The sequence below is a fragment of the Megascapheus bottae genome, chromosome 32 (assembly GCF_031878675.1).
Source record: "Megascapheus bottae isolate mThoBot1 chromosome 32, mThoBot2.hap1, whole genome shotgun sequence".
Classification (NCBI taxonomy): Eukaryota; Metazoa; Chordata; class Mammalia; order Rodentia; family Geomyidae; genus Megascapheus; species Megascapheus bottae.
In genome coordinates this window covers 6,629,985-6,656,669 of record NC_143540.1, presented here as the reverse complement: position 1 = coordinate 6,656,669, position 26,685 = coordinate 6,629,985, and the positions used below count along the sequence as shown (strand labels likewise).

Here is a 26,685-nt window from a genome sequence, read left to right as displayed (position 1 = left end):
CAGTACCAAGGAATCAAACCCAGGGCTTCATGCAGGCTAGACAGGCACTGTCTACCACTGGGCCACGCTCCTGGCTCGGCTTTTTTTTTTTTTTTTTTTTAGAATCTCGAACGTTCCTCCCCGAGCCGGCTTCGCACACGCAATCCTCAGATCTGAACCTCCCCGGCGTCGCGAGTCCCCGGCGCCCGGCCGCAGGGCTCTTTGTTAGGTGGGGAAGGACTCGCAGCATCCCCGGCGGAACTCTTCCGCCCCGGGCACGTGTTTCCGTCCGGAACGCTTTGAGTCCCGGGCCAGGAGGCGGGGCGGGGGGGAACGCTTTCTAGGGCGGACCTCCAGCGGAGGCTGTTAGCGCCGCCGCCGGAGAAGACCGACGCTGGGCTTCCACCCAGCCTCAGGCGTCCGGGCCTGGCTGGCTGCTTTCCCGCCTCCGCAGCTGCTGCCCCGGCCGCCGCCGCCGCCGCCGCAGACAGCATCCAGGTGGGCGCGGCGGAACGTGAGCTCCCTCGGCCCTGCTTGGTCCGGAAGGTGAGAGCGCCGGTGCCGGCCCCTCGTCCCCCCCCACCCCACCCCGCAGGCCAGGGCCGCAGGGACCCGCCACAATGGGAGTCCGAAGGGAAACGAGGGCCCGGGACCCCGGGTACGCCGCGGGCTTGGGCCTTGAGGGGGGAAACGCCAGGGGTCGGTGGGTCGAGGGAGTGTGAGTTGTGTGTGGAGGGGGCGGGGGGGGGGGTCCTGGCCTCGACCTCGATACGGGGGGCGGGGAGGGCGGCGAGCCCTACAGATGTAATATTTAGGGACTTGGTAGCCAGGGAAGGGAGTCAGAGCGGCCCCGAGATTCTTAGGGGCTGTGGGCTCTTGGCGCTTTAGCAATCACTGGCACCCCAGAGGTTGACTCTCGGCGGGGTGGAGTGGGTGGGGCGCTTGTGTTGGGCATTTTAGGGGCCTCCTCCGGGTGCCTGGTCCCATGTTTCTCCCCCTTCCCACTTACACACACACACTGGTCCCATGTTTCTCCCCCTTCCCACTTACACACACGCACACGCACACACACACACACACACACACACACTGGTCCCATGTTTCTCCCCTTCCCACTTACACACACGCACACACACACACACACACACACACACACACTGGTCCAATGTTTCTCCCCTTCCCACTTACACACACACACACACACACACACACACTGGTCCCATGTTTCTCCCCTTCCCACTTACACACACACACACACACACACACTGGTCCCATGTTTCTCCCCCTTCCCACTTACACACACACACACACACACACACACACACACACTGGTCCCATGTTTCTCCCCTTCCCACTTACACACACACACACACACACACACACACTGGTCCCATGTTTCTCCCCTTCCCACTTACACACACACACACACACACACACACTGGTCCCATGTTTCTCCCCCTTCCCACTTACACACACACACACACACACACACACACACTGGTCCCATGTTTCTCCCCCTTCCCACTTACACACACACACACACACACACACACACACTGGTCCCATGTTTCTCCCCCTTCCCACTTACACACACACACACACACTGGTCCCATGTTTCTCCCCTTCCCACTTACACACAGACACACCCCTATACCTGGTCCCATGTTTCTCCCCCTTCCCACTTACACACACACACATACACACCCCTATACACCCCTCGCTTTTGCTACACTAAGGTAGGATTGGTGGGGAAAAGGAAGGTTGGAAGCACTTTGCTTCTCTGAAGTCTCCTTTGGTGAATAGTTCCTGGAAAGGCAAGTAGCTCAGCTAGACACGGGAGCATTTGAGCAAAGAGCTAGGTTCTCTCCACAGTGAGTCGTGGCATTCATTGATTCGTGTTGGTTGTGTGAGGGTGAGGCCCGTGCGAGTTGTGATTTGGGGAGTTGTAGAAGAGGCTTAGTGGCTAATGGGGTTGGAAAAAAAAAGTTCTATGTAGGTTGTCGAAGTGACCATCTGAGACGTGGAACTTTGGAGAGTGGGCTTCATAATAGAAAAGTGACCTCTGATTGTGGAGGAGTGGGTGACTCAGATCTGTTAGAATTCCTGTTGCTTGTTGGCAGATTTAGCTAAACTATTTGTGCCTGGACTTTTCAGGGAGATGAGGCTCTTGGAGGAGGGGGGACCTGCTTGTTCCTGAGTGGCAGATAAGGTGGACTTTTCTTATGCCAAGTCAAACCAGTGGCTGTCACTGACATTTTAAGTAAGAAATGTTTTGAGATTCAAAGCTTCCTTTCCTCCCCCCCTTTCCTCCCTTGTTTTTGAATTGTGACTCATAGGTTCTTTTTAGCACTGTGGCTACTGTTTGTATGGGTAGACAAACTTAGACACTGTAATATATATACGATATATATCTCGTATATCTATTCTAGAGGTGCTCTGTCCAATTCTTATATATCTGAAGTAATATAAAAAGGTGTTAGTAGTTTACATGCCATTGTTTTAATGAGTGCAACTGGAGAGAATGGTGTGAGAATTTGATCAGTTTCCGATTGTTAAATACCAGGCAGTGATTAAGTTGTATCTGTTAAATCTTAGTGACTGTCATTTCTGCATTCCTGTTATCTCAAGGGACAGTATAGTCACCAAATCTCCAGTGATCTAGAGTCTGTACAAAATGTCACCCTGTGACAATCTGAAGCATTGAAAAACAGTGTACAAGCTCCCCATTCTGAGGCCTTCAGCCCTGGGTGCTGCAGCTCTGTATATTTTATTCAGGCAAAAGTTGATGTGCTTGGGCTGGGAAAGTGGCTTCATCATAAAGTGCTTTCCTAGCATGCATGAAGCCCTGGCTGGGTTCAATTCCTCAGCACCACATAATACAGAAAAGAGTCAGAAGTGGTGCTGTGGCTCAAGTGGTAGAGTGCTAGCCTTGAGCAAAAGAAGCTCAGGAACTGTGTCCAGGCCCGAGTTCAAGCCCCAGGACTGGCAAAAAAGGATGGGGGGGGAGAAGCCCACATTAAAAAAAAAAATTGTACTCCTTGAATTCACTTAGAATTTATTTTAGGTGTTCAGGAAGTACTTCATAATTGGAGACTGTTATAAATTTTCCAGTGAGATATGAAGTAATTATTTATTTTACTTGTACTAATATTCTCATTATTTTAGGGATTTTTTTTTCTTTGAGCTTTACACACTATCTTCTCTCTACAACTTTTCTCTTTTAAAGATTTTCCATCTTAAGTCGTTTCATTTTGTTTTCCACAGTCTAAGGTTTGAATTCAGGGCTTCAGGCTTGTTAGAAAACTGCTCTAACACTTGAGGTCCTTCTAATTTATCCTTCCTGCTGTAGATTTTTGTAATTGAGACACAAAGGTGTGTGGAGGGGGGCGGGGCTCGGAGAGATGCTGTCTAATGAACTTTTTTTTTTTTTTTTTTTTGCCAAGGCTGAGCCAGAATTCTGATTCCCCTTAACCCAGTCTCTCACTTATCCTGGGCGGTGGGTATATGCCACCGTATTGAGAAGACAGTATCAGCAACTTTTCTCCTCAGGCTAAACTTAAACCACGATACCCCCCATTTCTGCCTCCCAAGTAGCTAGGGTTGTAAGTGTGAGAAACTAGAACTAGTGTTTGGTGTTACTGAGATTTAGGCTGGGCTTTGTACTAGCTAGGAAGTTGCTTTACCACTTGAGCTACACCTCTAATTTCATTGCCTCTTTCATAAATCTGTATCTGTTGTCTTAAGCCAGGTACTGTTAGGTCCCTTGATAATTATGGCTTTTTTTTTTGACATTTTGATCCTATTCATAGTTTCGCGGTAGCTTTATATCAGAAGAAAAGTGACACGAGAATATCACGTTTTTAGTAAAGCCATTACGTACGCTCATTTTGAATAGTGACATCTCCAGGTAAAGAGCTTCCCCCCCTCCCCCGCCCCGTCCTGGAGCTTGAACTCAGGAACTGGGCACTGTCCCCAAGCTTCTTTTGCTCAAGGCTAGCACTCTACTACTTGAGCCCCAGCGCCACTTTCAGCTTTTTCTGTATATGTGGTTCTGAGGAATCAAACCCAGGGCTCCTGCGTGCTAGCAAGCACTCTACCAATAAGCCACACTCCCGTCTCCAAGAGCCTTTTTTTTTTTAAATTGATATGGGATTGTTTTGTATTATTTCATTAATATACATTTTAAGTATTTAAATTCTACCTGTTTGTAAAAAAAAAAAAAAAACACACAGGGTAGGGCCAGGAGTTTGGCCTAGTGGTAGATGCTTGCCTAGCATGCAGAAAAACTCAGGTTTGATTCTTCGGTACCACATACATAGAAACAAGCCGGAAATGGTGCTGTAGCACAAGTGGTAGAGCTCTGGCCTTGAGATAAGCCCAAGATCAGGCCCTGAGTTCAAGCTCTAGGACTGAGAAAAAAAAAATAGAGTAGGGGAGGGAATATTTTGTTTATGTGTTTACTTCAATGAGCAGTGATTTACAAATACTGCGTATATGTTTGGATTCCCCAATAAGCCATCAAGTTCTCCTTCCTACCATATTTTTAAGAACTTGAAAGCATTGCTTACCACCTGTGTCAGGTTCATTGTATGTAGACTGAGAGTGTCTGCTGAGTGTTCGGAGTTCTGTCCCCTGTATTTAAGAAAAAAAAAAGACGGGGCCAGGAGTTTGGCCTAGTGGTAGAGTGCTTGCCTAGCATGCACGAATACCTGGATTCAATTCCTCGGTACCACATACGTAGAAAAAAGCTGGAAGTGATGCTGAGGCTCAAGTGGTAGAGCTCTAGCCTTGAGAAAGTCCAAGGACAGTGCTCAGACCCTTTGCCTAAGCCCAGGACTGGCAAAAAAAAAAAAAAAAAGGCAAGCGTAAGATTGAAGTAAGGCTTAGTCTGTTGAAAGTTGCGTGTTTGTCTCTTCATTTTTATTGCATAGAATAGTGTAAACCTGAATATTTTTTATTCTAGCTGTTAACCTTCATTGTGACCTAGTAAAGCATCCTCCCTTTTCCTCTCTTCTTCCCTGTCTGTGTATCTTGATCAAAAGTAAATGAAGAAAAAAAAAAAGAAAGAATTATGCCACTAGTAGGGCTTGCATTCTGAGCTTCATGTTTTCTCTTGCTACTTTTTTTACTCAAGCTGGATATTCTATTAGTTGAATCCTATCTCTGCTTCCAGCTTTTTGTGAGTTAGTTAGCAATGAGAGGCTTAGGATTTTTTTCTGTCCAGCTAGGGAAGCTGGTTTTGAACTGAGATATTCAGATTTCAATCTCCGTCTCCTAAGTTAGGGTTATAGGTATGCACCACCAGCTTCCAGTAAATGAAGACACTGAAAATTAACATACTTTATAACTTTTTTTTTGTCAGTTGTGGGGCTTGAACTCAGGGCCTGAGCACTGACTTGGACTTTCTCAAGGCTAGAGCTCTACCACTTGAGCCTCAGCACCACTTCCGGCTTTTTTTTTCTGTGTATGTGGTACCAAGGAATCGAACCCAGGTCTTCATGCATCCTAGGCAAGCACTCTACACCACTAGGCCAACTCCTTGCCCCTCACCACTTGGCTTTTTCTGCTCAAGGCTGGCATTCTACCACTTGAGCCACACTTCTGCTTCTACCACTTTTTTATTTGGGATATCCATTTGGGCAAAGAAAATAAAAGCCTTCTCCCCACCCCCTCCCAGTTTTCTAGTGGCTAATTGGAAATAAGCGTCTCACGGACTTTAGTGCCAGAGCTGACTTTGGACCGAGATCCTCAGATCTCAGCCTTCCGAGTAGCGAGGATGACAGGCCTGAGCCAGTGGTGCCCAGCTACCTGCATGCAGTGAAAGCAGCCAAATGTGCGCCTTTGGCTTCCCTCCACTATCATTCCCAGCCCCTCTGTTCAGACTGGAAACCTGGACCACAGATAAGAAAGAGCTTGGACTCTGGAGTTAGAGGTCAAAGTCAGGATTAAATTCTAAGACTCCCTAGCTAGATATATTCGGGGAAGGTCACTTCTTTAAAATTCAGATTCCTTACCTGGATAATAAGGGCATTACCTTCTAAGAAATATGATATTATCTTGAAGATGCTGGGAGAAAATATAAATAAGACACTTAGCGGTTTGCTGTTTAGTGGTGGAGGCCTCGCTGTGTGACAGGTGCGTGGCTACCGGGAGGTGGTGATGAGAAGTGTTCGTGTCTGGTTTATTTTCTTAGACTCTACCGTTCTTTTCTCTCCTCATTGCCACCATTATACTTGAAATTCTTATTACCTTCTTCCCCCAACACCTTCTTCTGTCTGATCTTTTAAAATTATTTTTAATTGTTACTATAATGGTGATGTACAGAGGGGTTACAGTTACATAAATCAGACAATGAGTACATTTCTTTTGGGGCTGTATCACCCCTTCCCTCACTCTCTCCCAGTTTTTCCCTTCCATCGCCACCCACAAGTTGTATTGTTCAGTTTCGCCATTGTATCTGCTAGGTGTACCCAATCTTCTTGTCTGCCCACAGCCACCAGAGTAGTTTCTTTTTAAAATGAACATTTAGATGATAGTACTTTCCTGCTGAGATTCTTCATTGGGAGTGAATGGTCCCGGGGAAGATTTCGTGCAGACAGACACGAAGCATTTAAGAGCTCAGCACAACTCAGTGCTGTAATGGTTACGCCTGCCAAAGGTGCAGACAGGAAAGTGGTGCTAAGTGCCACATATTTGCCAATCCTTGCTTAGGACAAAGTTCAGATTCCTTTGCAAGTCCCCAGGACATTGCAGGATGAAGATCTGGCCTGTCTACTTTACATCTGCTCTCCTCCCAACCTCCAGCCCCATTGAACTGAGTAACTTCATCCTTCTCTGTTTAAGGAGAGCTCTGTTGTTTGCTTTTTATTCATACTCAGGGATATTGCTTCCTTTGGGGAATCTTTATCGTCTTCCCAGATTTTTTTTTTTTCTGTGTGTGTGTGTGTGTGTGTAAGTGTGTAAACTCAGGCCTAGGCACTGTCCCTTAGCTTTTTCCACTCAAGACTGATGCTTTACCAGTTGAGCCACAGCTCCACTTCCAGCTTTTTTGCTAGTTATTTGGAGATGATAAGAGTTTCATGAAGTTTCCTGCCCAGGCCAGCTTCAAACAGTGATCCTCAGATCTCAGCTTCCTGAGTCGCTAGAATTACAAGTGTAAGGCACTGGTGCCTGGTCAGTTTCTTCAATTCTTGCTCTAACTTCTGAGTTTTCTTCGTTGAAGCTTGCATTTGTACTGTCTGTACAGTGCCTGGCACAGCATCTTTGTACATAAAATGCTCAGGTTTTGAACTAAAGTTGCCAGTCTTTCTTTCCCTTTTACTTTTTTCCCTCCCATTGGTTGTGGGGCTTGAAGTCACGGTCTAGGTGCTGTCCCTGGCCTTGTCTCCACGGATATATTGAAGGGTGGTGGGATATGTACTGTGATTGTGTACATACACAGGTGAGGTTCAGGTCTTTCACATTCTTTTCTACCTGCAGAAATAGGGTTTTGCCACAAAATAGGATTTTCCTCTTAGTTGCAAAATCTATAGCTTGGGTTTTACCCAGACTGCATATACTTTTCCCCAGAGAAATTATAGGAGTATTAGTTTGAAAGTTATTTCACTCTATTGGCTCTAGGTCAAGTATACACTTTGCTGCCAAACTTATTTTTTTGCTGATATTCAGATGTTGCTCTTGTCTCCAGTATTTATGTCCAATGTTAGCCTTACAGCTCAGGTTTATATAACTGCTTCAAAGGGCTTTGAATCTTAAGACACCTATTTCTACAATGCTGACAAGGGGTGAGGGGAGGAAAAGGCAGGGAAGTGGGAGGAGATACATAAATGATAGAGATGGTCCCCAGAGCCTAAGATTGAGCCAAGCACAAGTTAGAATAACTTGGGCCATAAAGTGACAGTGACATTTGTAATCCAAATAAATTGCATAAGTCTCCTTAGAATATTCTCAGAACTGGGTCACATCCTCACCTAGAAGGACAAACTGGTGAGTTCAATTTGTCTTGTTTGTAGAATGCCATTTGTTTACGACCCTAATGGTGCCTTGAGCCTTCCAGAGACAGCCCAAGTGAGATTTGCCTAATTCCTGCTGGGCTCAAGGGAACAGGAAAAAACAACCACCCCTTAACCAGAGACCATCCTGTCTGCGTGAGGATGCTGGGAGGCTTAATTAGCCTTTTTACCCTGAAGTCACTGTGTCTCAATGGAGAGGCTGTGTGTTACCACCTTGTCCCTGGTTAACAGTAGACAATAAATAGTATTTTAAAGCTGTACTTTGAATCAAGTTGTTTTTTGGGGGGTGGGGGGGAGTCTGTCATGGGGCTTGAATTCTGAGCCTGGGCTCTGTCCCTGTGCTCTTCAGCTCAAGGCTGCCGCCCTACCCCTTGAACCACAGCGCCACTTCTGATTTTTTACTGCTTAATTGAAGATAGGCATCTCCTGGACTTAGTGCCCTGGCTGGCTTTGAACTGTGATCCTCAGATCTCAGCCTCCTTAGTAGCTAGGATTATGGGCATGAGCTACTGTGCCCGGCAACAAGTTATTTTATTTTTGCCAGTCCTGGGGCTTGAACTCGGGGCCTAAGCACTGTTCTTGGGTTTTCCTCAAGGCTAGCACTCTACACTTGAGCCATAGTACCACGTCTGGCTTTTTCTATGTATGTGATACTGAGGAATCAAACCTGGGTCTTCGTGCATGCTAGGCAAGCGCTCTACCACTAGGCCAAACTCCCGGCCCAACAGATTATTTTTATACTTGTTAAATATTTACATCTTTGGAAAATGAAGAAGAAAAAGTAATCATTAGAAAGTGATTACTTGGTACCTTTAGAAAGTTGTTTTGTTGGATGTGATGATCTATACCTATAATCCCAGCACTGGGAGATGAAGGCAGGAAGGCAGAAAGATAATGAGTTGGAGCTCAGCCTGAGCTACAAAGCAATACCTTATCTGAGGGGAAAGATGTTGTTATTATTATTATTATTATTATTATTATTTTAATAATTGCCAGTCTGGGCTTGAACTCAAGACCTGGGCACTGTCCTTGGATACTTTTCGCTAAAGGCTTGTGCTCTGCCACTTCAGCCACGGCGCCACTTCTGGTTTTTTCCTGTGTATGTAGGACCAAGATCAAACGTAGGGCTTCATGCATGCTAGGGGAACACTACCACTAGGCTACACTCCCGCCCCCCCCCCATTATTATTTCTTTTAACTGCTAAGCGCTTCATCACAACTATCCTAAAGACGTTCAGTTACATAATCACGGGTCAATTCAAAGGCAGGAACTTTAATATTGATACTAAACTGTTATCATTACACATCTGTATTCAGTTGCATCAGTCATCTCCAGAACTAACCTTTATAACTGTTTAACTGTTTCCCGCCCCCCCCCCCTCTCTCGTGGGTCATGGGGCTTGAACTCAGCTGTCCCTGAGTTCTTCAGCCCAAGGCTACCCCCCTACTCCTGGGCTTGGGCCTTGTCTCTGAGCTCTTCAGCTCTACCCTCCAGCCCTACCCTCGAGCCAAGCCCCGCTTCCCCATTTTCTAGAGGTTAATTGGAGATAAGGGTCTCAGGTCCTTTTGTGCCTGGGCTGGCTTTGAACCTTGATCCTCAGATCTCAGCCTCCTGAGTAGCTAGGATTACAGGGAGCCATTGCGCCCAGCTTAACTGTTTTCTCTACTAACTCCATTAACTAACCAAAGATCCCACACTGCTTTTTGCAATCTCTCTTTCTCCCCATCTCCGTCCCCCCACCATACACCTTCTCTCTCTCCCTCCCTCCCTCCCTCACCTCCAGTAGGCTAGAGCTTACAGCCTCACGCTCCCACTTGAAAAAGCTTTGATTTGTGAAATATTACTTTCATAGTGCTTTTAAGATTTTTGCCTGGGGCTGGGAATGTGGCTTAGTGGTAGAGTGTTGCCTAGCATGCATGAAGCCCTGGGTTTGAGTCCTCAGTACCACATACACAGAACAAGCTGGAAGTGGTGCTGTGGCTCAAGTGGTAGAGTGCTAGCCTCGAGAAAGCCCAGGGACAGTGTCCAAGCCTTGAATTCAAGCCCCAGGACTGGCCCCCAAAAAAGAAAAAGATTTTGCCTGGTGGGTAGATTAACTGAATACACAGAAGTCTGCCCCAGAATATTCCCAGCTCTTAAGGGCAAGCCATTATCCTCTATACAGAGCTAGTATTTTTCTGGTTTGATAATTAAACTGAGCTGTGGGGGTCTTACCCTCTTGCCTGGCTTTTTCCGTTTAAGGCTGGCACTCTTATCTGAGCCATACGACTGGGTTTTTACTGGTTAATTAGAGTGGGCCTGCCTGTGTTGACTTCAGACTTGTTTTTCAGATCTCAGCCTCCGAAACGCTAGGATTCCAGGCTGTACTGTGTGTGATGGAGTTCTTAGGAGAGGAAAGAACCTCAGAAGACTTGTACTTTTTGAGGGGGGAAATGGTGATAGTGAAATTGAAAGATGCACTGAACATGAATTTGGCTCGGCTCTAAGCCTCTTCATCAAACAGTATAGCAGCAGTTAAAACTGATGTGTTTGGGGGCCAGGAGTTTGGCCTAGTGGTAGAGTGCTTGCCTAGCATGCAGGAAGACCCGGGTTCAATTCCTCAGTACCACATACATAGAAAAAAGCTGGAAGTGGTGCTGAGGCTCAAATGGTAGAGCTTTAGCCTTGAGAAAAGTCCAAGGACTCAGGACTCAGGCCCTGAGTTCGAGCCCAACTTCTGGCAAAAAAAAAAAAACAAACCTGATGTGTTTGGGCCAGGAATGTGGCTTAGTGGTAGAATGCTTGCTTAGCATGCATGAAGCCCTGAGTTCGATTCTTCAGTACCACATACACAGAAAAAGCTGGCAGTGATGCCTTGGCTCAAGGGCTAGAACACTAGCTTTGAGCACAGAGAGACTCGGGGACAGCGCCTAGGCCCTGGGTTTAAGTCCTACAACTGACCAAAAAAAAGAAAGAAGAAGAAGCCGGGAATGGTGGCTCACACCTGTGATCCTAGCTACTCAGGAGGCTGGGATCTGAGGATCAAGGTTCAAAGCCAGCCTGTGCACAAAAGGACCTGAGACTCTTATCTCCAATTAACTTCTAGAAAATAGGAAGTGGGGCTTGGCTCAAGGGTAGGGCAGTAGCCAAGTTCAAGCCCCATGACCTACAAAAAAAAGAAAAAGAAAACTGCCACGTTTTTAGGCAGTTCTACATTCAGGGCTGGTTTATGATCAAAGAAGCCTGGGAAAGTGAACTATTATCTAAGTACTTTTCTTTGTAATCTCTATTTTAGAAAGTTAGAGCTGGGACTGAGTTTCTGTAAGCCCTGTGAAAGAACCTGTGCCTAGCATGTCCAAGGCTGTGGATTGCATGGTGGGAGTGTGTAGGTGTGTGTGTTCACAATTTGAATAGTAAAAGGATTTTTTTCTTTGCTTGCTTTCTCCCGCCCTCATACGGTCTCATTTTGTAGGCCTGGCTGGCCTCTGACCTTAGCCTCCTCCCTCTCCAGTGCAACAGCCATGCTTATCGAGTGTTCTGACTTCTTTCTGCGCTTTGTAAACATGTCTCCTGTGCCCATAATGCGCAGTGCTGGTTCCCTGGGCTGAGTTCTACTCCACTGCCTTTGGGGAAAAGTTGTCGACAGTGACCCAGCACCTTAAAAGTCTTGAATGTGCTTGTTTATTTTTGCTTTTTTTTTTTTTTTATGTGGAACTGTGTCAGTTTAGTTCTGTGGCTGTTTTGTTTGCATCTCAGTGTGTTTTTAGGTTGTGACAAATAAAGCCATTTGGGCTCTGAATGTTGGAAGTACACATTCGGTGTTGTTGGAACAATGTCTTCATCTTGTATAAGAAACATTTTTAAACTTTCAGCAATACTTTCTCCCAGACTGCAAGAATTACATGAATACTCAATAACTCCATACTGTATGTGGACTGGACTTTATTTTTTTCTTATATTTGAATTATATAAATTCAAACTAATAGTTTTCCTTGAAGAGGTATTACTCAAAGCAATTGGATTAAATGTCCCCCCCCACTTTTTTTTTTTTTTTGCTAGTCCTGGAGCTTAAACTCAGGGCCTGCCCCTGTCCTTGGGCTTTCTCAAGGCCAGAGCTCTACCACTTGAGCCACAGTACCACTTCCAGCTTTTTCTATGTATGTGGTACCAAGGAATTGAACCCAGATCTTTGTGCATGGTAGGCAAGTGCTCTACCACTAGGCCAAACTCCCGGCCCATGTTTTCCCATTTCTAAAATGTTTCCTTATATTCTTCATGAAGAAAAAGTCTCTGTCCTTGCTCTGGAATTGCTTTGAGGTCATTTGAGGAATTTAATACTACTCAAGTCACCAGAATTAATGAGGTCATGCAGATCAGAAAGGGATTTTTTGTTTTTCTTTTTGAGACAGGGTATTGCTGGCTTCGAAGTTGTCATGTTTTATATTGCATAGGCTGTCCCATAATGAGATAGTTTGTGTGCACCTGCAGTCTTACAGTTTCAGCTGGACTCCCCAGAGTGGTCTGCATTGTGTGTATATATGTGCTTTCTCTGGGTGCCCTCCACCCCCCTTGTCCCTAAACTCTTTGTCTGTATGGCTGATCACCCTGATTCTTAGCCAGGCACTGCTGTGTAGGTAGGTATCTTTGTCTTTCAATTTAGCCAAGCAAAACGACCTTTTCCTTTACTCTCAAGATTGCTGTGAGAAGCTGGGCCGAGATTAGCTGTGGGTTCTTTTGTAATTATAGCCTCCTTTTTAGCAAAGCCAGTGTATTAAAGTAGACTTAGTAACTTGCTTAGGGCTTGAAAATGTGCTTTGCATACTGATTGTCTTTAGAATTCTTTTAAATAGCTAGATCTCTAGTTTCATTAAAATAGAATTTCATTTTCAGGATTTGCCTTGTGGAATCCCAGGTCCTCACTTCCTAGTTTCTCTGTGTATTAGAGATTCCTTGTTGCAAACTGAAGCTGTATTTCACATAGAATAAGGATTAGATATGAGGGGAGAAGAATGTTTTTCCTTTTTTTCCCCCTGTGGCTACTAAGAGCTTAGCAGAGGATGTGGTTATAAAGAGCTGAAAGAGAGTTTTTTTTTTTAACATCTTTGTAAAGAAATGTAGTGACCTATGTCAGGCAGCATAAGAGAGAAATCAAACTTGATGGAATTGAAGAACTTCATTGAATTAACACAGAGTAATTGTATGTATTTATGGTGTGTAATGTGATTATTACCATATGTAGAATGTGCAGTGACCAAATCATGGTAAGAAATATTTTTCTTTTAATATTCTATATCAAATTGTTGTGAACAGTAAATTACCTTGCCAAACTGTAAAGCATTAGAACATCTACATAACTGTGTTCTGTTACCTGTTACATACCTTCCTTTCTCTCCCTCTACCCTGCATCCTGTTTAAGGTATCATTTGCTTTCAAAACATCTTGAGTAAGATCAATATTTCTCACTTTCATGGTATGTGTATAGTTGGATGTTCTAAGTAGAACCTATTTTTTATTGTTATTATACAGATGAGTTAAAATGTCCTAAGTCTTTAAAAAGTCCTTTTTTTGGGGGGGAGCAGTCCTGGGGCTTGAACTCAGGGACTGGGGACCATCCCTGAGCTTCTTTTGCCCAAGACCAGCACTCTACCACTTGGCCACAGCCCCCCTCTGGCATTTTCTGTGTATATGGTACCGAGGAATCGAACCCAGGGCTTCATGCATGCTAGGCAGACACTGTACTACTAAGCCACATCCACAGCCCCTTCCGAGAGTACATTTCTTTTTAGACAATTTCACCCCTTCTCTGGCTTCTCTTAGAACTTATTTGTTACTCTTTTGAGTCCTCTCAGCCACTTCCCTTCCAGGACTTATGCCATTGATACTCACTCTGGTTCTTCCTGAAATATAGTCCCCCAAGAAAAACATGTGGGCTCTTTCCTTTCCTTCTGGTATTTGCTTATTGAGAACATCCCTGGTAACTTCTGCATAAAATAATAGCAGCTCTTCCTCACACTAGCCTCTCACATACACACTGTATGTGTTTCTCTTCTTCCTGGTTCAACTAAAATAGTGCCTGTGATTGTAAATTACATATACCTGTATGGGTAACTGTGTACATAGATAGCAGTACAAAGCAGGTGACACAGGAAGAACTGAACAAATACTTGTGAATTCTTAGGTGTAGAGTTTTTAGGCTGTTGTCAGAACAACCAAGAGACACCAAAAAACAAGTCTCAAGGGAGCATCCTCGTAGAAGTTGATATTTGGGTACAGTTGGCTTGCTTGGTGTATAAAATCCTTTGGAAATTCACCCTCAGTATCTTTTTTCCTTTGAAAGATTTGGGTTCCCAAGTGAAAAACTTGGCGATTCCAATGCCTCTCGTCCTCCGCCTGGGACCCCCGCAGTGGACCATGAGTCGGTAATGCCCACTGAGGACTTCTGGGAGCCATGTCAGACGAATCTGCCTCAGGGAGCGATCCAGACCTGGACCCGGACGTGGAGCTGGAGGATGCGGAAGAGGAGGAGGAGGAGGAGGAGGTGGCAGAGGAGGAGCAGGACAGGGATGACAAGGAAGACCTGCTAGATGGTGAGTGTCCCTACAGTATGATGGAGATTACGTCACCTTCTCGTGGAATCTCAGAGTGTGGTGCTGGCTTTTATAGGCCATCCACGGTGAGAAGACGCCGACTAAGAACTCAGCACCATTGAATTTATATGCCCACTTGTAAGAAATGGATGAGTGTATAAGCCTTGTTTCAGTGCTGGGAGGTCCTTTTGCATGTAGCTCCTCCTCCTGCAGATTGACAGGTTCAGTCTAGTGGTTTAAAGGTGGCGTCGACATCCCCAGATCATGGAGGAGTCAGCGCTGAGACTACGGCCTGGACCCTCAGGTAGGCCCAGGGATGACCGAGCGGTCGTGAGTCTTCTAAAATTATACTTGAAATCCTCTGCAGAGATTTCTTTTTTTCCCAGACAAGTTTATAGACCCAGAGAAAGCTGAACATCTGCCAGTGCTGCCATGCTTTCTGGCCACATGTGATGGTTACCTGCTCCTATTGGGCAGGGACTGTCTTTCCAAAGGGGTTTGGATGAGGGGAGCGAGGGGGGGTTCCTCTTCTTCCCAATTCCAAAGTAAGCCGCAGTCTTCTTTCTTACTGATGTTACCTACTGTTCTATCCCAATATCTGCGACATAACCTAAGAATTAGTTTTCCTTCCTTTATATTGCCTAAATCTCTGCTCCATTGCAACTTTATCTCTGACAAGGAAATGGCCATCTTAGTTTTGTTTTTCTCTGAGAGCAGTACTTTTTGTCCATTGTTGGTTCATTTAGTTGGAGTCCTGTCATTTGTTTTTATAAAGTAGAAAGTAAAAGGAACCAAAGGCTGATGATATGAGGGTACACTGTGTTGCTTAGCCATTATTTATTGTTCCTGAGATGGCTTTAGAGACACAGTGTTTCCATGTCTCTTTTTGCTTTTCATTGTCTGGATTCTTAGAATTGTATTTCTAGATATCCATACAAATCCTGTCTGATTCAGATTGGTTGTTGGTTGCTACTAGTAAGGATAATAGATGTGCATACCATCTTCCCTCTTAATTGCTTGGATGATGGCGGACGATGATGGATGAAGCTGATGCCTTGCCCTCCCACTCCTTTTTCCTCCCTCCCCCCCTTCCTCCTTCTTCATTGAGGGGTTTGAACCCTGGGCCTGAGCATTGTCCCTGAGCTCTTCAGCTCAAGGCTAGTACTCTACTTGAGCCACAGCACCACTTCCAGTTTTCTGGTAGCTAATTAGAGATAAGAGTCTCACGGACTTTCATGCCCAGGCTGGCTTTTTTTTTTTAATTAAAGAATTTATTAACATTGATTTTTACATCATATTTCAAATGACGTGTTTAACAAATAAGTATTCAAGAAAAGAATCTCTATTTAGAGCCTGGGTGCTGTCCCCGATCTCTTCAGCTCAAGGCTGCCACCCTACCCTTGAGCCAAGCCCCACTTCCCATTTTCTAGAGGTAAAGGAGGATAATTTGAGATGAGTCTCAGGTCCTTTTGTGCCCGGGCTGGCTTTAAACCTTGATCATCAGATCTCAGCCTCCTGAGTAGATTGGATTACAGGCGTGAACCACCTGAGCCACCACACGCCCAATACAGCCCGACTTCTTAACAGATTTTTGAGGCAAGGTTTTGCTATATAGTTCAAGTTGATCTAGACCTGTAGATCTTCCTGCCTGTGCCTCCGGAATCCTGGGGTTGTATATCTGAACACCATGACTGGTATTTACTATGACATTCTGTATAAGAGTTCTGAGCATCTGCGGATTTTGACAGCTTCAAGGAATCCAGTAACCAGTCTCCCATAGATGCCAAAGGATGACTATTACTTTTTTCTGTGCACTGTATGGCTCATGCTTAGAATACTAGCTACTCCAGAAGCTAAGACCTAGAGGATCGTAGTTCAGAGCTAGCCTGGGCAGAAATATCTGAGACCTTTTTTTTTTTAAACCAGTCTTGGGGCTTGAACTCAAGGCCTAGGTACTGTCCCTGAGCTTCTTTTTTGCTCAAAGCTAGCACTCTAATGCTTAAGCACAGCACCACTTCTGGCTCTTTCTGTGTATGTGGTGCTGAGGAATCGAATTCCCGGCTTTGTGCATGCTTGGAAAGCACTCTACCGCTAAGCCACATTCCCAACCCATCTCTGAGATTTTATCTCCAATGTAACCACCAAAAGGCTGGACTGGAGGTATGGCTAAAGTCAGAGGTAGAGTGTTATCCAAGCAAGCTTCCAAAATAAGGTTTTTATTTAATTTTTTTTCTTTTTAAAATTTTGGGTGCTATGAGGTTTGAACTTAGGGCCCCATACTTGCTAGGCAAGCAGGTACTCAGCTGCTTAAGCCAAGCCTCCAGTACCTCCCCCCCCTTTTTTTTTTGAATGTGCCTGAGATTGGACTCACGATCTTATGCTTTCTAGGTACACACACTGCCATTGAACCAATATCCCTATCCTGCAACCTTTTGTTTTCGTTTTGAGACAGGATCTGGTTATGTAGCCAAGCCTGTCCTTGAACTCACTCTGTAGCCCAGGCTAGCCTCCAAAATCAAAATCTTCTTTCCTCAGCCTTCCATGTACTAGGAATTCCAGATATGCATCCAATGGTTTTATTTTCCTTTAAAAAGTATAGTTATTTAGTTCTTAGACTGACTAATTTTAAATTTGAAAGTCTTTATTTCTAGTTGAGAGTGATAAGAAATGTTCCATTGGGTGTATTTTCTTCTTGATCGAGGAAGCCATCTTAGCTATTCTAAAATTAGGAGTGGCCATGGATAATGTGGTTTTAGCTGTTATTCTTTGATGTGGCCCCTTTGTCTTGTTTTCTGAGAGTGGTGGTCCCCTCATCTTCTCATCCTGGGACGATTTCTCTTGTGAGGGGACAGTTTACAAAGACGTTTTTGCTTGTCATGACTTCTGGGGATGGGGGCTGTAGCACTATTGCTGACTTGTGGGTGGAGATCAGGGAAGCTGCTGAGCATTTTGGTTTGGATAGGACAGCCCTCCCCCCATATACACCCCGACAATTATCTGGCTCAGATCTTTTCCCAAAGATTTGAGAAACCTTTTCAAAAAGGAAGCAGTTGTTTTAGCCTTTTTTACTTGGAAGTTTCATCCGTATTGGATAATAGCTTACTTTTATATTGGTTTTCATAGGATACACAAACATCTGAGCAATATTATTATCCTTGCTAAAGAACTATCTTCTTTGGGTTTGCTAATCCCCACTGTTGTCTTTATTTTCTTTGAAATGTCTATTTTATAATTTTTTTTTCCTTTTGCTTCTGGGTTTACTTTGACTTTCTTCCAAACTTTTTTTTTTCCCTCTCTTCAGTTCTGGAGATTGTACCCAAAGCTTCTTGAATGCTGGCAAGTTCTCTGAGCTACATTCCCAACCTTCAAATGACTTCTCCTTTTCTTCTCCCACTCCTCCTCTTTTTTCCTCTTCTCCTTTTCCTTTCTTCCTTCTTCCTTCCTACTACATTCCTCCTCCTCCCTCTTCCTCCTCCTTCTTCTTCCTCTCTTCCTTTTCCTTGTTGTTCTTTTTTTTTTTTTGCCAGTCCTGGACCTTGAACTCATGATCTGACCACTGTTCTTGACCTTTCCCAAGGCTAGCGCTCCACCACTTGAGCCCACAGCAACACTTCTGGCTTTTTTTCTGAGGATGTGGTACTAAAGAATGGAACCCAGGGCTTCTTGCATGCTAGGCAAGCACTCTACCACCAAACAATATTCCCAGCCCTTCCTTCAGTATTTGTTATTGAATTCAGGCCCTTGCTTGCACATTTAACACTTGAGCCACAGCTTAGTCCCTTTAAAAAAATTTTTTTTTGTGTGTGTGAGGGTCATGGAACTTGAACTTGGCATGGCGCTATTCCTGAGCTCTTCAGCTCAAGGTTACCACCCTACCCCCTGGGCCTGGGCACTGTCCTTGAGCTCTTCAGCTCAAGGCTACCGCTCTACCCTTGAGCCAATCCCCACTTCCCATTTTCTAGAGTTTAATTGAAGATAAGAATGTCAGGTCCTGGCTTTGAACTTTGATGCTCAGATCTCAGCCTCCTGAGTAGCTAAGATTACAGGCATGAGCCTGGCCCTTCTTTAATTTTTTTAGACAAAATGCTTAATACCTGCATTCTATTATTTATTGTCCTCTGAAGATTTTTCCTTGCTTTTTTTTTTCTTTTCTGCCTGTCCTGGGGCTTGAACTCAGGTCCTGAGCACTATTCTTGGGCTTTCTCAAGGCTAGAGCTCTACCACTTGAGCTATAACACCACTTCCAGCTTTTTTCTATGTATGCAGTACTGAGGAATCAAACCTGGGCCGTTGTGCACGCTAGTCAAGCACTCTACCACTAGGCCAAACTCTTGCTTTTTAGAAGATCAGTTATGGACCTATCATCTTAAACTCATAAGCTTTGGTTTTATACTTTGTTATTATTTATGATAAAGCATGAGATGTTTATCAAGCTCAGTTTACAGATCATGTGAGGCTATGATTTAAGGCTTTATTTGGGAGAATAGTAGAGGACTTACTCACAAGTACTCCTCTGGGACAATCTTTCTGTCGTCTCAGCTGTATGGTAGAAGCATTAATAAGGTGTTAATGAGATCTTTCCACTCTGGCAGGTTGGAAACTCCCCCGTTCCCATGGCACTGCTCTTCCCCCTGGCACTGCTAAACATCTAGTTATTTCAGCTCTCAACCCTATAACTGATATTAAGAAGGACCCTTCTTTGGATTACTCCCACCCCACACACCCCCAAACCCCTTCTTTTCAAAATCCCCCTTCAGAACCACTCTGCAGTTAATCTGCCTCTGCCTCTTCAGTTTAATGGCTCTTTGGTGGAACCCAAGGCTGCCCCGGCTCGAGGAAATTGTCCCAGGGCAGAATGCTAAGCCTTGAGTTTCTCCATTTTTCAAGGCTTGCAGTCTTACAGTGGGAATCCTGACATTGCTTTCAGAAAGTACCTTCTTGTGGCTAAGCTTAGTGTACAGACCCATTCAGGAGGCTGCGTATCTCGAGTCCCAGGCCAGCCTCGATAGCAAGACCCCATCTCATAAAGCAAACGAGCAAAACAAGCCGCAACTCCACTTTCCTCATTTTGTCCAAATTTAGCTAGTCATGAGTCCATCAAAGTGCAAGAGGAACTAACTCTAGTTCTCATAAGATGAAACACATCATTTTAAAACCATTAAAAAAAAATCTCCTCAGCCAGTCATGATGATACATACTGGGAGGCTGAAGCACTCGAGTTCACGTTCAAAGGCATCCTGGCCTCCTCATGTATAGCAAGGCCTCGTAACAAAGCAAAACCAAACCACCTCAAAGGATTACTATAGGAAGAGTTGCTCCATCTGGTCCAGAGTGAAAGTTTAAGCCCTTGACTTCTATAACGTTGTATGGTCACTCGGTAATTTCAATAGACATTTCCTTTTTCACTTTTCTTACCCCGCCCCCCACTCCCTTCTCCTTCCTCCCCCCTCTCCCTATTCTACTTTGGGTAGTTATGGAGAGCAAACTCAGGCCCATTCTTGCAAATATCTATCACTGAGCTGCATCCCTGGCCCACTACTTCTTTTATGACCTATGGGTCATTTAGAAGTACAAAAATATTTAGAACTGAATATAGATGCCATTAAAGAATTTCTAGGGTCTTTTTGTTGTTGCTGTTTTGGTTATTGTCATGGAGCTTGAACTCAGAGCCTGGGCACTGGTATCTTTAGAAAGGATTTTCCCTTTTCTCTTCTTGGAATCCAGTGTGAAGCTGATAAGCCTTTTCTCTGCTTGGACAGTGCTGAATAGAGACTGGACTGTAGATTACAAGGTTCTGTCTTCATCTGGCACACTCCTGCTTTTTCTGCTCTTGTGGGCTTAGTGGCCTAATCTTCTGCCTTTCCTATGCCTTGAGATTTTAAAAGTAGACTTTCTGTGTTGCTTCTTAGCCTCATAGCTCAGGCAGCTTTAGGAAACAGTAAATTACTACAGTGAAATATAAGAAGACTGGAAGTGGTGCTGTGACTCAATGGTAGAGTGCTAGCCTTGAACAAAAAAAGTTCAGGGATAGTGCATAGGCCCCAAATGCAATCCCCACAACTGACCCCCCCCCCCAAAAAAAAAAAGAAAGAAAAAGAAGCTGCAGGTTGTGAGTTCACTGCATCTTGATTGTTTTCTTCTGGAATCATGTCTCTTCACTCTGGTGGTCTCATTTGTTCAATTAATTTTAAGTTAAAAATTGTTTTAAACCAGGCACTCATGCCTGCAATCCTAGCTACTCAGGAGGCTGAGATCTGAGGATCTCGGTTCAAAGCCAGCCTGGACACAAAAAGACCGAGAGACTCTCCAAACAACTACCAAAAAACTGGAGGTGTCCTGTGGCTTCAAGTGTTAAAATGCTAGCCTTGAGCTGAAGAGTTCAAAGACAGTGCCCAGGCCGAGAGTTCAAGCCCCATGACCAACAACAACAACAAAAAAGCTTTTAATGGGAAAATGAATTTCTAGTTGTTCTCAGTGTATTGCCTCTATATATTTTAGCTAGAAGTAGAAGTTCTATGCCAGTTACCAAAAAAATCATTTCTCATAAGAGATCACTCCTGTTACCTCTTTTCTCTAATCCCTGGCAACAACTAATTGACTCTTTGTCTCCATAGATTGTTAGTTTTAAATATATATATACATATATATATATATTTCATAATACAAATATACTGCAATTTCTTTATCTATTCATCTGTTGTTGCTGGCTAAAGAGCAAGAGGTAGTTGAACTTAGAAACTGAGGCTTTTACAAACTGAGGCTTCGTTCAAAAAGTAGTAGGTGAGGGCTGGGAGTTTGGCCTAGTGGTTAAAGTGCTTGCCTAGCTTGCATGAAGACCCGGGTTCGATTCCCCCGTACCACATACATAGAAAAAAGCCGGAAGTGGTGCTGAGGCTCAAGTGGTAGAGCTCTAACCTTGAGAAAGTCCAAGGACAGTGCTCAGGCCCTGAGCTCAAGCCCAGGACTGGCAAAAAAAAAAAAAAAGTAGGTGAGAAGGAATATAGAGAAAAGAAAGAAGTTTGTATGTTAACTAAATGTGCTTTAAAATGTCTATACAGTGTCTGACTTTTAAATTGCTATCTCATTCAGCTCTGTTTAGCTCCATGCCAGACAGAAGTTCACAACCAGGCCTCATAACTTGGAAAGTATGTTTGATTCAGAATCTATGTTGCTAAAAGGCCTTCAGGTTGTGTTTTTGTTCTCTCCCTCCTCCCTTCCTCTCTTTCTCCTATTAGGAACAGTCCACTCAGGGAGATAGAAGCCAGAAGGCAACAGCAACAAATTCCTCCAACTCTACAAATGACTTTCAGACTTTTTGATCTGACCTTCAAGACCTGCCCTCTGTGTTCTGATTTTGTCCTATCTGCCTACTTTATAGTCTTGACTCCAAGTATTTTCCAAATGGTTGCTCAATAAATTTGCTTGTGAAATAGAACCAAAACAAAACAAGACCAGGAAAATATCAAAGGTCATTATCAGGGATTGGGGTATATATAGCTAAGTAAAAATGAAACCAAATCAAAACAAAACAAGATTGTTATCAAAACCAGGCCTGAGGGCTGGTAGTTTGGCCTAGTGGTAGAGTGTTTGCCTAGCATGCACGAAGACCTGGGTTCAATTCCTCGGTACCACATACACAGAAAAAAAATCCAGAAGTGGTGCTGAGGCTCAAGTTGTAGAGCTCTAGCCTTGAGAAAGTCCAAGGACAGTGCTCATGCCCTGAGCTCAAGCCCAGGACTGGAAAAAAAAAAAAAAAAAAACAGGCCGGAGAAACCAGCAAAAAAACAAAACCCTTAAGTTTAAGTGTACCAGCTCAGCCCCAAATGTAGTTGGTGAGTAGGGGAAGCTATAGTGGTAGTGGAAATGGTCATTCAGCAGTGGCTATTTCCTTTGGAGAAGTGTGTGCTGTCCAAACAGCATGTTCATTTGGGAATGAATGAATGAATGAATGAAGCAGCTATTTATTCAGGAGGAAGAATTTAGAGCTGAGAGTTAGGACAAATGTGAAAATGCTGTGGAAGTATTTGTCCTTTGAGAAGAAGGACTGCCTCATGGAAAGAGTTCTTTTAAAGGAAAACAGTCTTTGCTGGAGTGTTTCAAGTGGATATTGAAGAGGACTGTTTGAAGAGGGTAGTGAATTTGGGAAAGCAGCTAGTCAGACTTGTAGCTGTACTTTGATCGCTCTCCTTCTCTCAAAAATGACTTATTTTTATGATGCTGAGGATCTAACCCACATGCTAGGCAAGTGTTTTGGCACCAAGCCGCAACCCAGCCTCTTTTAGTTCTTGTGGGAGGTTGGGTACATGAGCCGTGGTACCTGGCCTCGTCAGCAGGTAGAGTGTATCTATGACCCGAGGCTCATTCTAGTCAACCAAAACTCGTTAGTATTCCCTGAGCCCTCATTAAATAGTTGACAAGTAGGATGGGTGAATGCTTGGAGGGTGAAAGGCAAAGGGACTTTGTCTTAGAGTCACACAAGTGTGCGTGAACTGTATTTGGAACCCAGTTTCTTTATTTTCATTTATTTATTTATTTATTTTGTCGGTTGTGAGGCTCAAACTCAGGGCTTGGGCACCGTCCCTGGGCACTGTCCCTGAGCCTCCTTGAGCCACAATGCCACTTCCAGCTAGATGAAGAGTCTTGTGGGAACTTTTCTGCCTGGGCTGGCCTTGAACCACAGTCCTCAGACCTCAGCCCCCTGAGTTACTCAGGTTATAGGCATGAGCCACAGGCACCTGGCTGAAACCCGACTTCTAAATCCTGATCATTGCCCCGAATAAGAAGAGTGATGGAGAAAATGAGGAAAAACAAAGGAAAGGGTGACATTGTCCACAAAGCATTGGACCCATTACCCGACTGACGGAATTGTTAGCCCCATTGTTCAAATCCTTAATTGTAATCATTTTTAAAATAAAAACAAAGAGGAGGAAAGTCCCCCGACTGAAGCCGCCTGTTTGTCCTTGTGTGTCCTCGCAGACGCGTCCCTAGAAGGCATGTGTGACACTGACCCCGCGCAGCTGGAGGAAGATGGGCAGCGGCCACCGCGGTGCACCTCAACTACCTCATCTCAGTCTGAGCCTTCAGAGCAGCTTAGGCACCATCAAGACAAGCTCCTCGCCTCCGAGGACCCCAGAAAGAAGAGAGCTCAGAAGCCCTCTCACATGAGGAGGAATATACGGTGAGCGCTGCTCCGGGTAAGGAGAGGGAGGAAGGTTGGCATGAGCAGAACTGATTTGGGCAGGAAAGTTCTCTTTCCAACAGGAAAATGCCCATCTGTATCCCCTCATTAAAGTGAAGGTATCACCTGTAACTCCAGTCCTCAGGAAACATTAACACAAGGAAGGGTCCTCCAGGTAGCCTGAGTTCCAGGTCAGCCTAAGTTAAATAGTGAGACTTGGCTACAGAGAATGGATGAAGAAAGACCTTCACCACCGCTGAAAATTGGTGATCTCCCTCTTTTTCCCTCACAAGCTTGCCATTATGTTACCCAAATCTTTCTTTTTTTTTTTTGCCAGTCCTGGGCTTGAACCTCAGCACCACTTCCGGCTTTTTTCTATGTATGTGGTACCAAGGAATTGAACCCAGGTCTTCATGCATGTTAGGCAAGCACTCTACCACTAGGCCAAACTCCCGGCCCCAAATCATTTTTCAGTGGTTTATTTTCCCAGCAGAAAAATCAATCATCTAGTACATTCTTAAGAAACAGAGGCCAAGGACAAAATTGGAAAGAATAAACATAAAAATGTTAATTTGGGGGCCGAGAGTGTGGCCTAATGACTGCCTAGCATGCATGAAGCCCTGGGTTCAATTCCTCAGTACCACACAACAACAAAAGCTGGAAGTGAGCTGCGGCTGACATGATAGAGTGCTGGCCTTGACAAAGCCCAAGGACAGTGCCCAGGCCGCGGGAGGGGGAGGGAGGTTTGTTTGTTTGTTTTTCACTTTAAGTATGTATAAATTTTGTTTTTAAAAAATCTTAAATGGACCCAAATACTCTTCCCTAAATGTTTAGAAAGCTACTCCGGGAGGATCAATTGGAACCCGTTACCAAAGCAGCCCAGCAGGAAGAGTTGGAAAGAAGGAAGCGTCTGGAGCAGCAGCGGAAAGATTATGCAGCCCCCATTCCCACTGTTCCCCTGGAGTTCCTACCTGGTAAGCAGTGTGGGTGGCAGGAAAGGCCCTTGCCTCTGAGGACAAGAGACCGGAGCTTACGCAGAGGTTTCTAGAGCGCTTGACTAGCACGCATGAAGCCCGGTTTGATTCCTCAGGACCACATAAATGGAAAAAAACCTGAGATGGTGCTGTGGCTCAAGTAGTAGAGTGCTAGCCAGGCAAAAGAAACCTGGGGACAGTGCTTAGACCCTGAGTTCAAGCCCCAGGACTGGCAAAAATACATACATACATACATACATACATACATACATACATACATACATACATACAAAGTCCTTTAACTTCTTGAGAGCACACAGCCAGACTCAGAATCGTCACTTAAATAGAAATGTGGCTGGGCACTGGTGGCTCACGCCTGTCATCCTAGCTACTCAGGAGGCTGAGATCTGAGGATTCCAGTTTGAAGCCAGTCCAGGGAGGAAAATCCATGTGACTCTTATCTCCATGGAACCATTGAAAGGCTAAAAGTAGAGCTGTGGTCCAAAGCACTAGCACCCCTCCCCCCCCCAAAAAAAAACAAATGGGGGCTGATAAAATGACAGGTGTGAGGCCTTGAGTTCAAATCCCAGTGCTGTCAAACACCCTCTACCCTTTCTCCCTGGAAATTCCATAAGAACAGCATGGAGGAAGGGTGAGAAATCATTTGGGGAAATGTGCTTCAGCTCAATGTGACTTGACATTCTCTCCCTACCTTTTCCTAGAGGAAATTGTCTTACGTGCAAGTGAGGGTCCTCAACTTCCTCCTCGGGGCTTAGCCCAGGAAGTCATTTGTTTGGACAGTAGCAGTGGCAGTGAGGACGAGAAAAGCAGTCGAGACGGTAAGATCCCTCCCCTGCTTCCTGATTGGTGTGCCTTCTGAGATTGGCTATAATTGAGTCCTTTCCCTGCTTTGGTTTGGACCTACATTTGACACATTTTCCTTAGTCATATATAAGTGAAAGTTTTTCCTTATCTTGAAGCTGAAATTGAAATAAAATTTTGAGGGGGGAGAAAAAGGTGTCTTAAGTAATGACAGGCTCTGTGTTCTTCCGCTGTGACTACTGGCAGTAAATTCTCCTCTCTCCCCAGCCCCCGATTTGTTTTTCCTTATATTAGTTATACTGGGAGAGATTTCATTGTTACATATTGTTATACCACCACATGTTTACACTGGAGTCCAAATCAATCTCACTCCCTCTATTGTACCCCTCCCCAACAAAATAATATTCCAACAAATTTTGTTTTTATTCCATATTTGCAGATAATCAATTTTGACAGCATTCAACCTCCCCTCCCTTATTCTCCCTATAAGCCCATTGCCCTCCTGCCCAGTCCCTACCCTCCCACTCTATTCTACCCCAGCCTGGCTAGTGATAGACAGCTTTCTGAGCTTCTTGTGTATACTTGCACTGTATTACAAAGTTATTCACCCTCTTTCTGTTTTCATCCTTCTCCACTTCATTTGATTTTTTTTTTTCTTTCCTGTCTCAGAGGTGATTGAACTGAGCTCGGGAGAAGAAGATACCCTGCACATTGTAGACAGCAGTGAGTCTGTCAGCGAGGAGGACGAGGAAGAGGAGAAGGGCGGCACCCACGTGAATGACGCCTTAAACCAGCATGATGCTCTTGGGCGGGTCCTTGTCAACCTGAACCACCCTCCAGAGGAGGAGAATGTCTTCCTGGCCCCACAGTTGGCCCGGGCCGTGAAACCTCATCAGGTAGGGCCACTCCTTACCCTCTTGTCCTGGTCTTGCAAGGTACATAGTCTGCTGGTGGTCAATGGAGATTAAGAGTCTCAGACTTTAGTGCCCGGGCTGGCTTTAAAACATGATCCTCAGATCTCAGCTTCCTGTGTAGCTAGGATTATAGGTGTGAGCCACTGCATCCACCTTAATTTTTTCTTTGTTTGTTTATATTGTGCTGAAGAATTGAACTTAGGGCTTCATGCATGCTAGGCAAGCACTCTACCACTAAG

At 44.7% G+C, this 26,685-nt stretch overlaps 1 protein-coding gene across 1 annotated transcript in view; it reads left to right on the top strand.

Moving 5' to 3' along the window:
- The first annotated feature begins 363 nt into the window (after positions 1-363).
- Rad54l2 (RAD54 like 2) overlaps positions 364-26,685 on the top strand; it is a 44,557-nt gene continuing 18,235 nt past the window's right edge. Inside the window, exons 1-6 of the mRNA XM_090323645.1 lie at positions 364-525; positions 14,309-14,558; positions 23,535-23,736; positions 24,571-24,710; positions 25,433-25,549; positions 26,202-26,428. Coding sequence (XP_090179771.1) covers positions 14,420-14,558; positions 23,535-23,736; positions 24,571-24,710; positions 25,433-25,549; positions 26,202-26,428 — 825 coding nt within the window. The 5' untranslated portion in view covers positions 364-525; positions 14,309-14,419. The remainder of the gene's footprint in view (positions 526-14,308; positions 14,559-23,534; positions 23,737-24,570; positions 24,711-25,432; positions 25,550-26,201; positions 26,429-26,685) is intronic.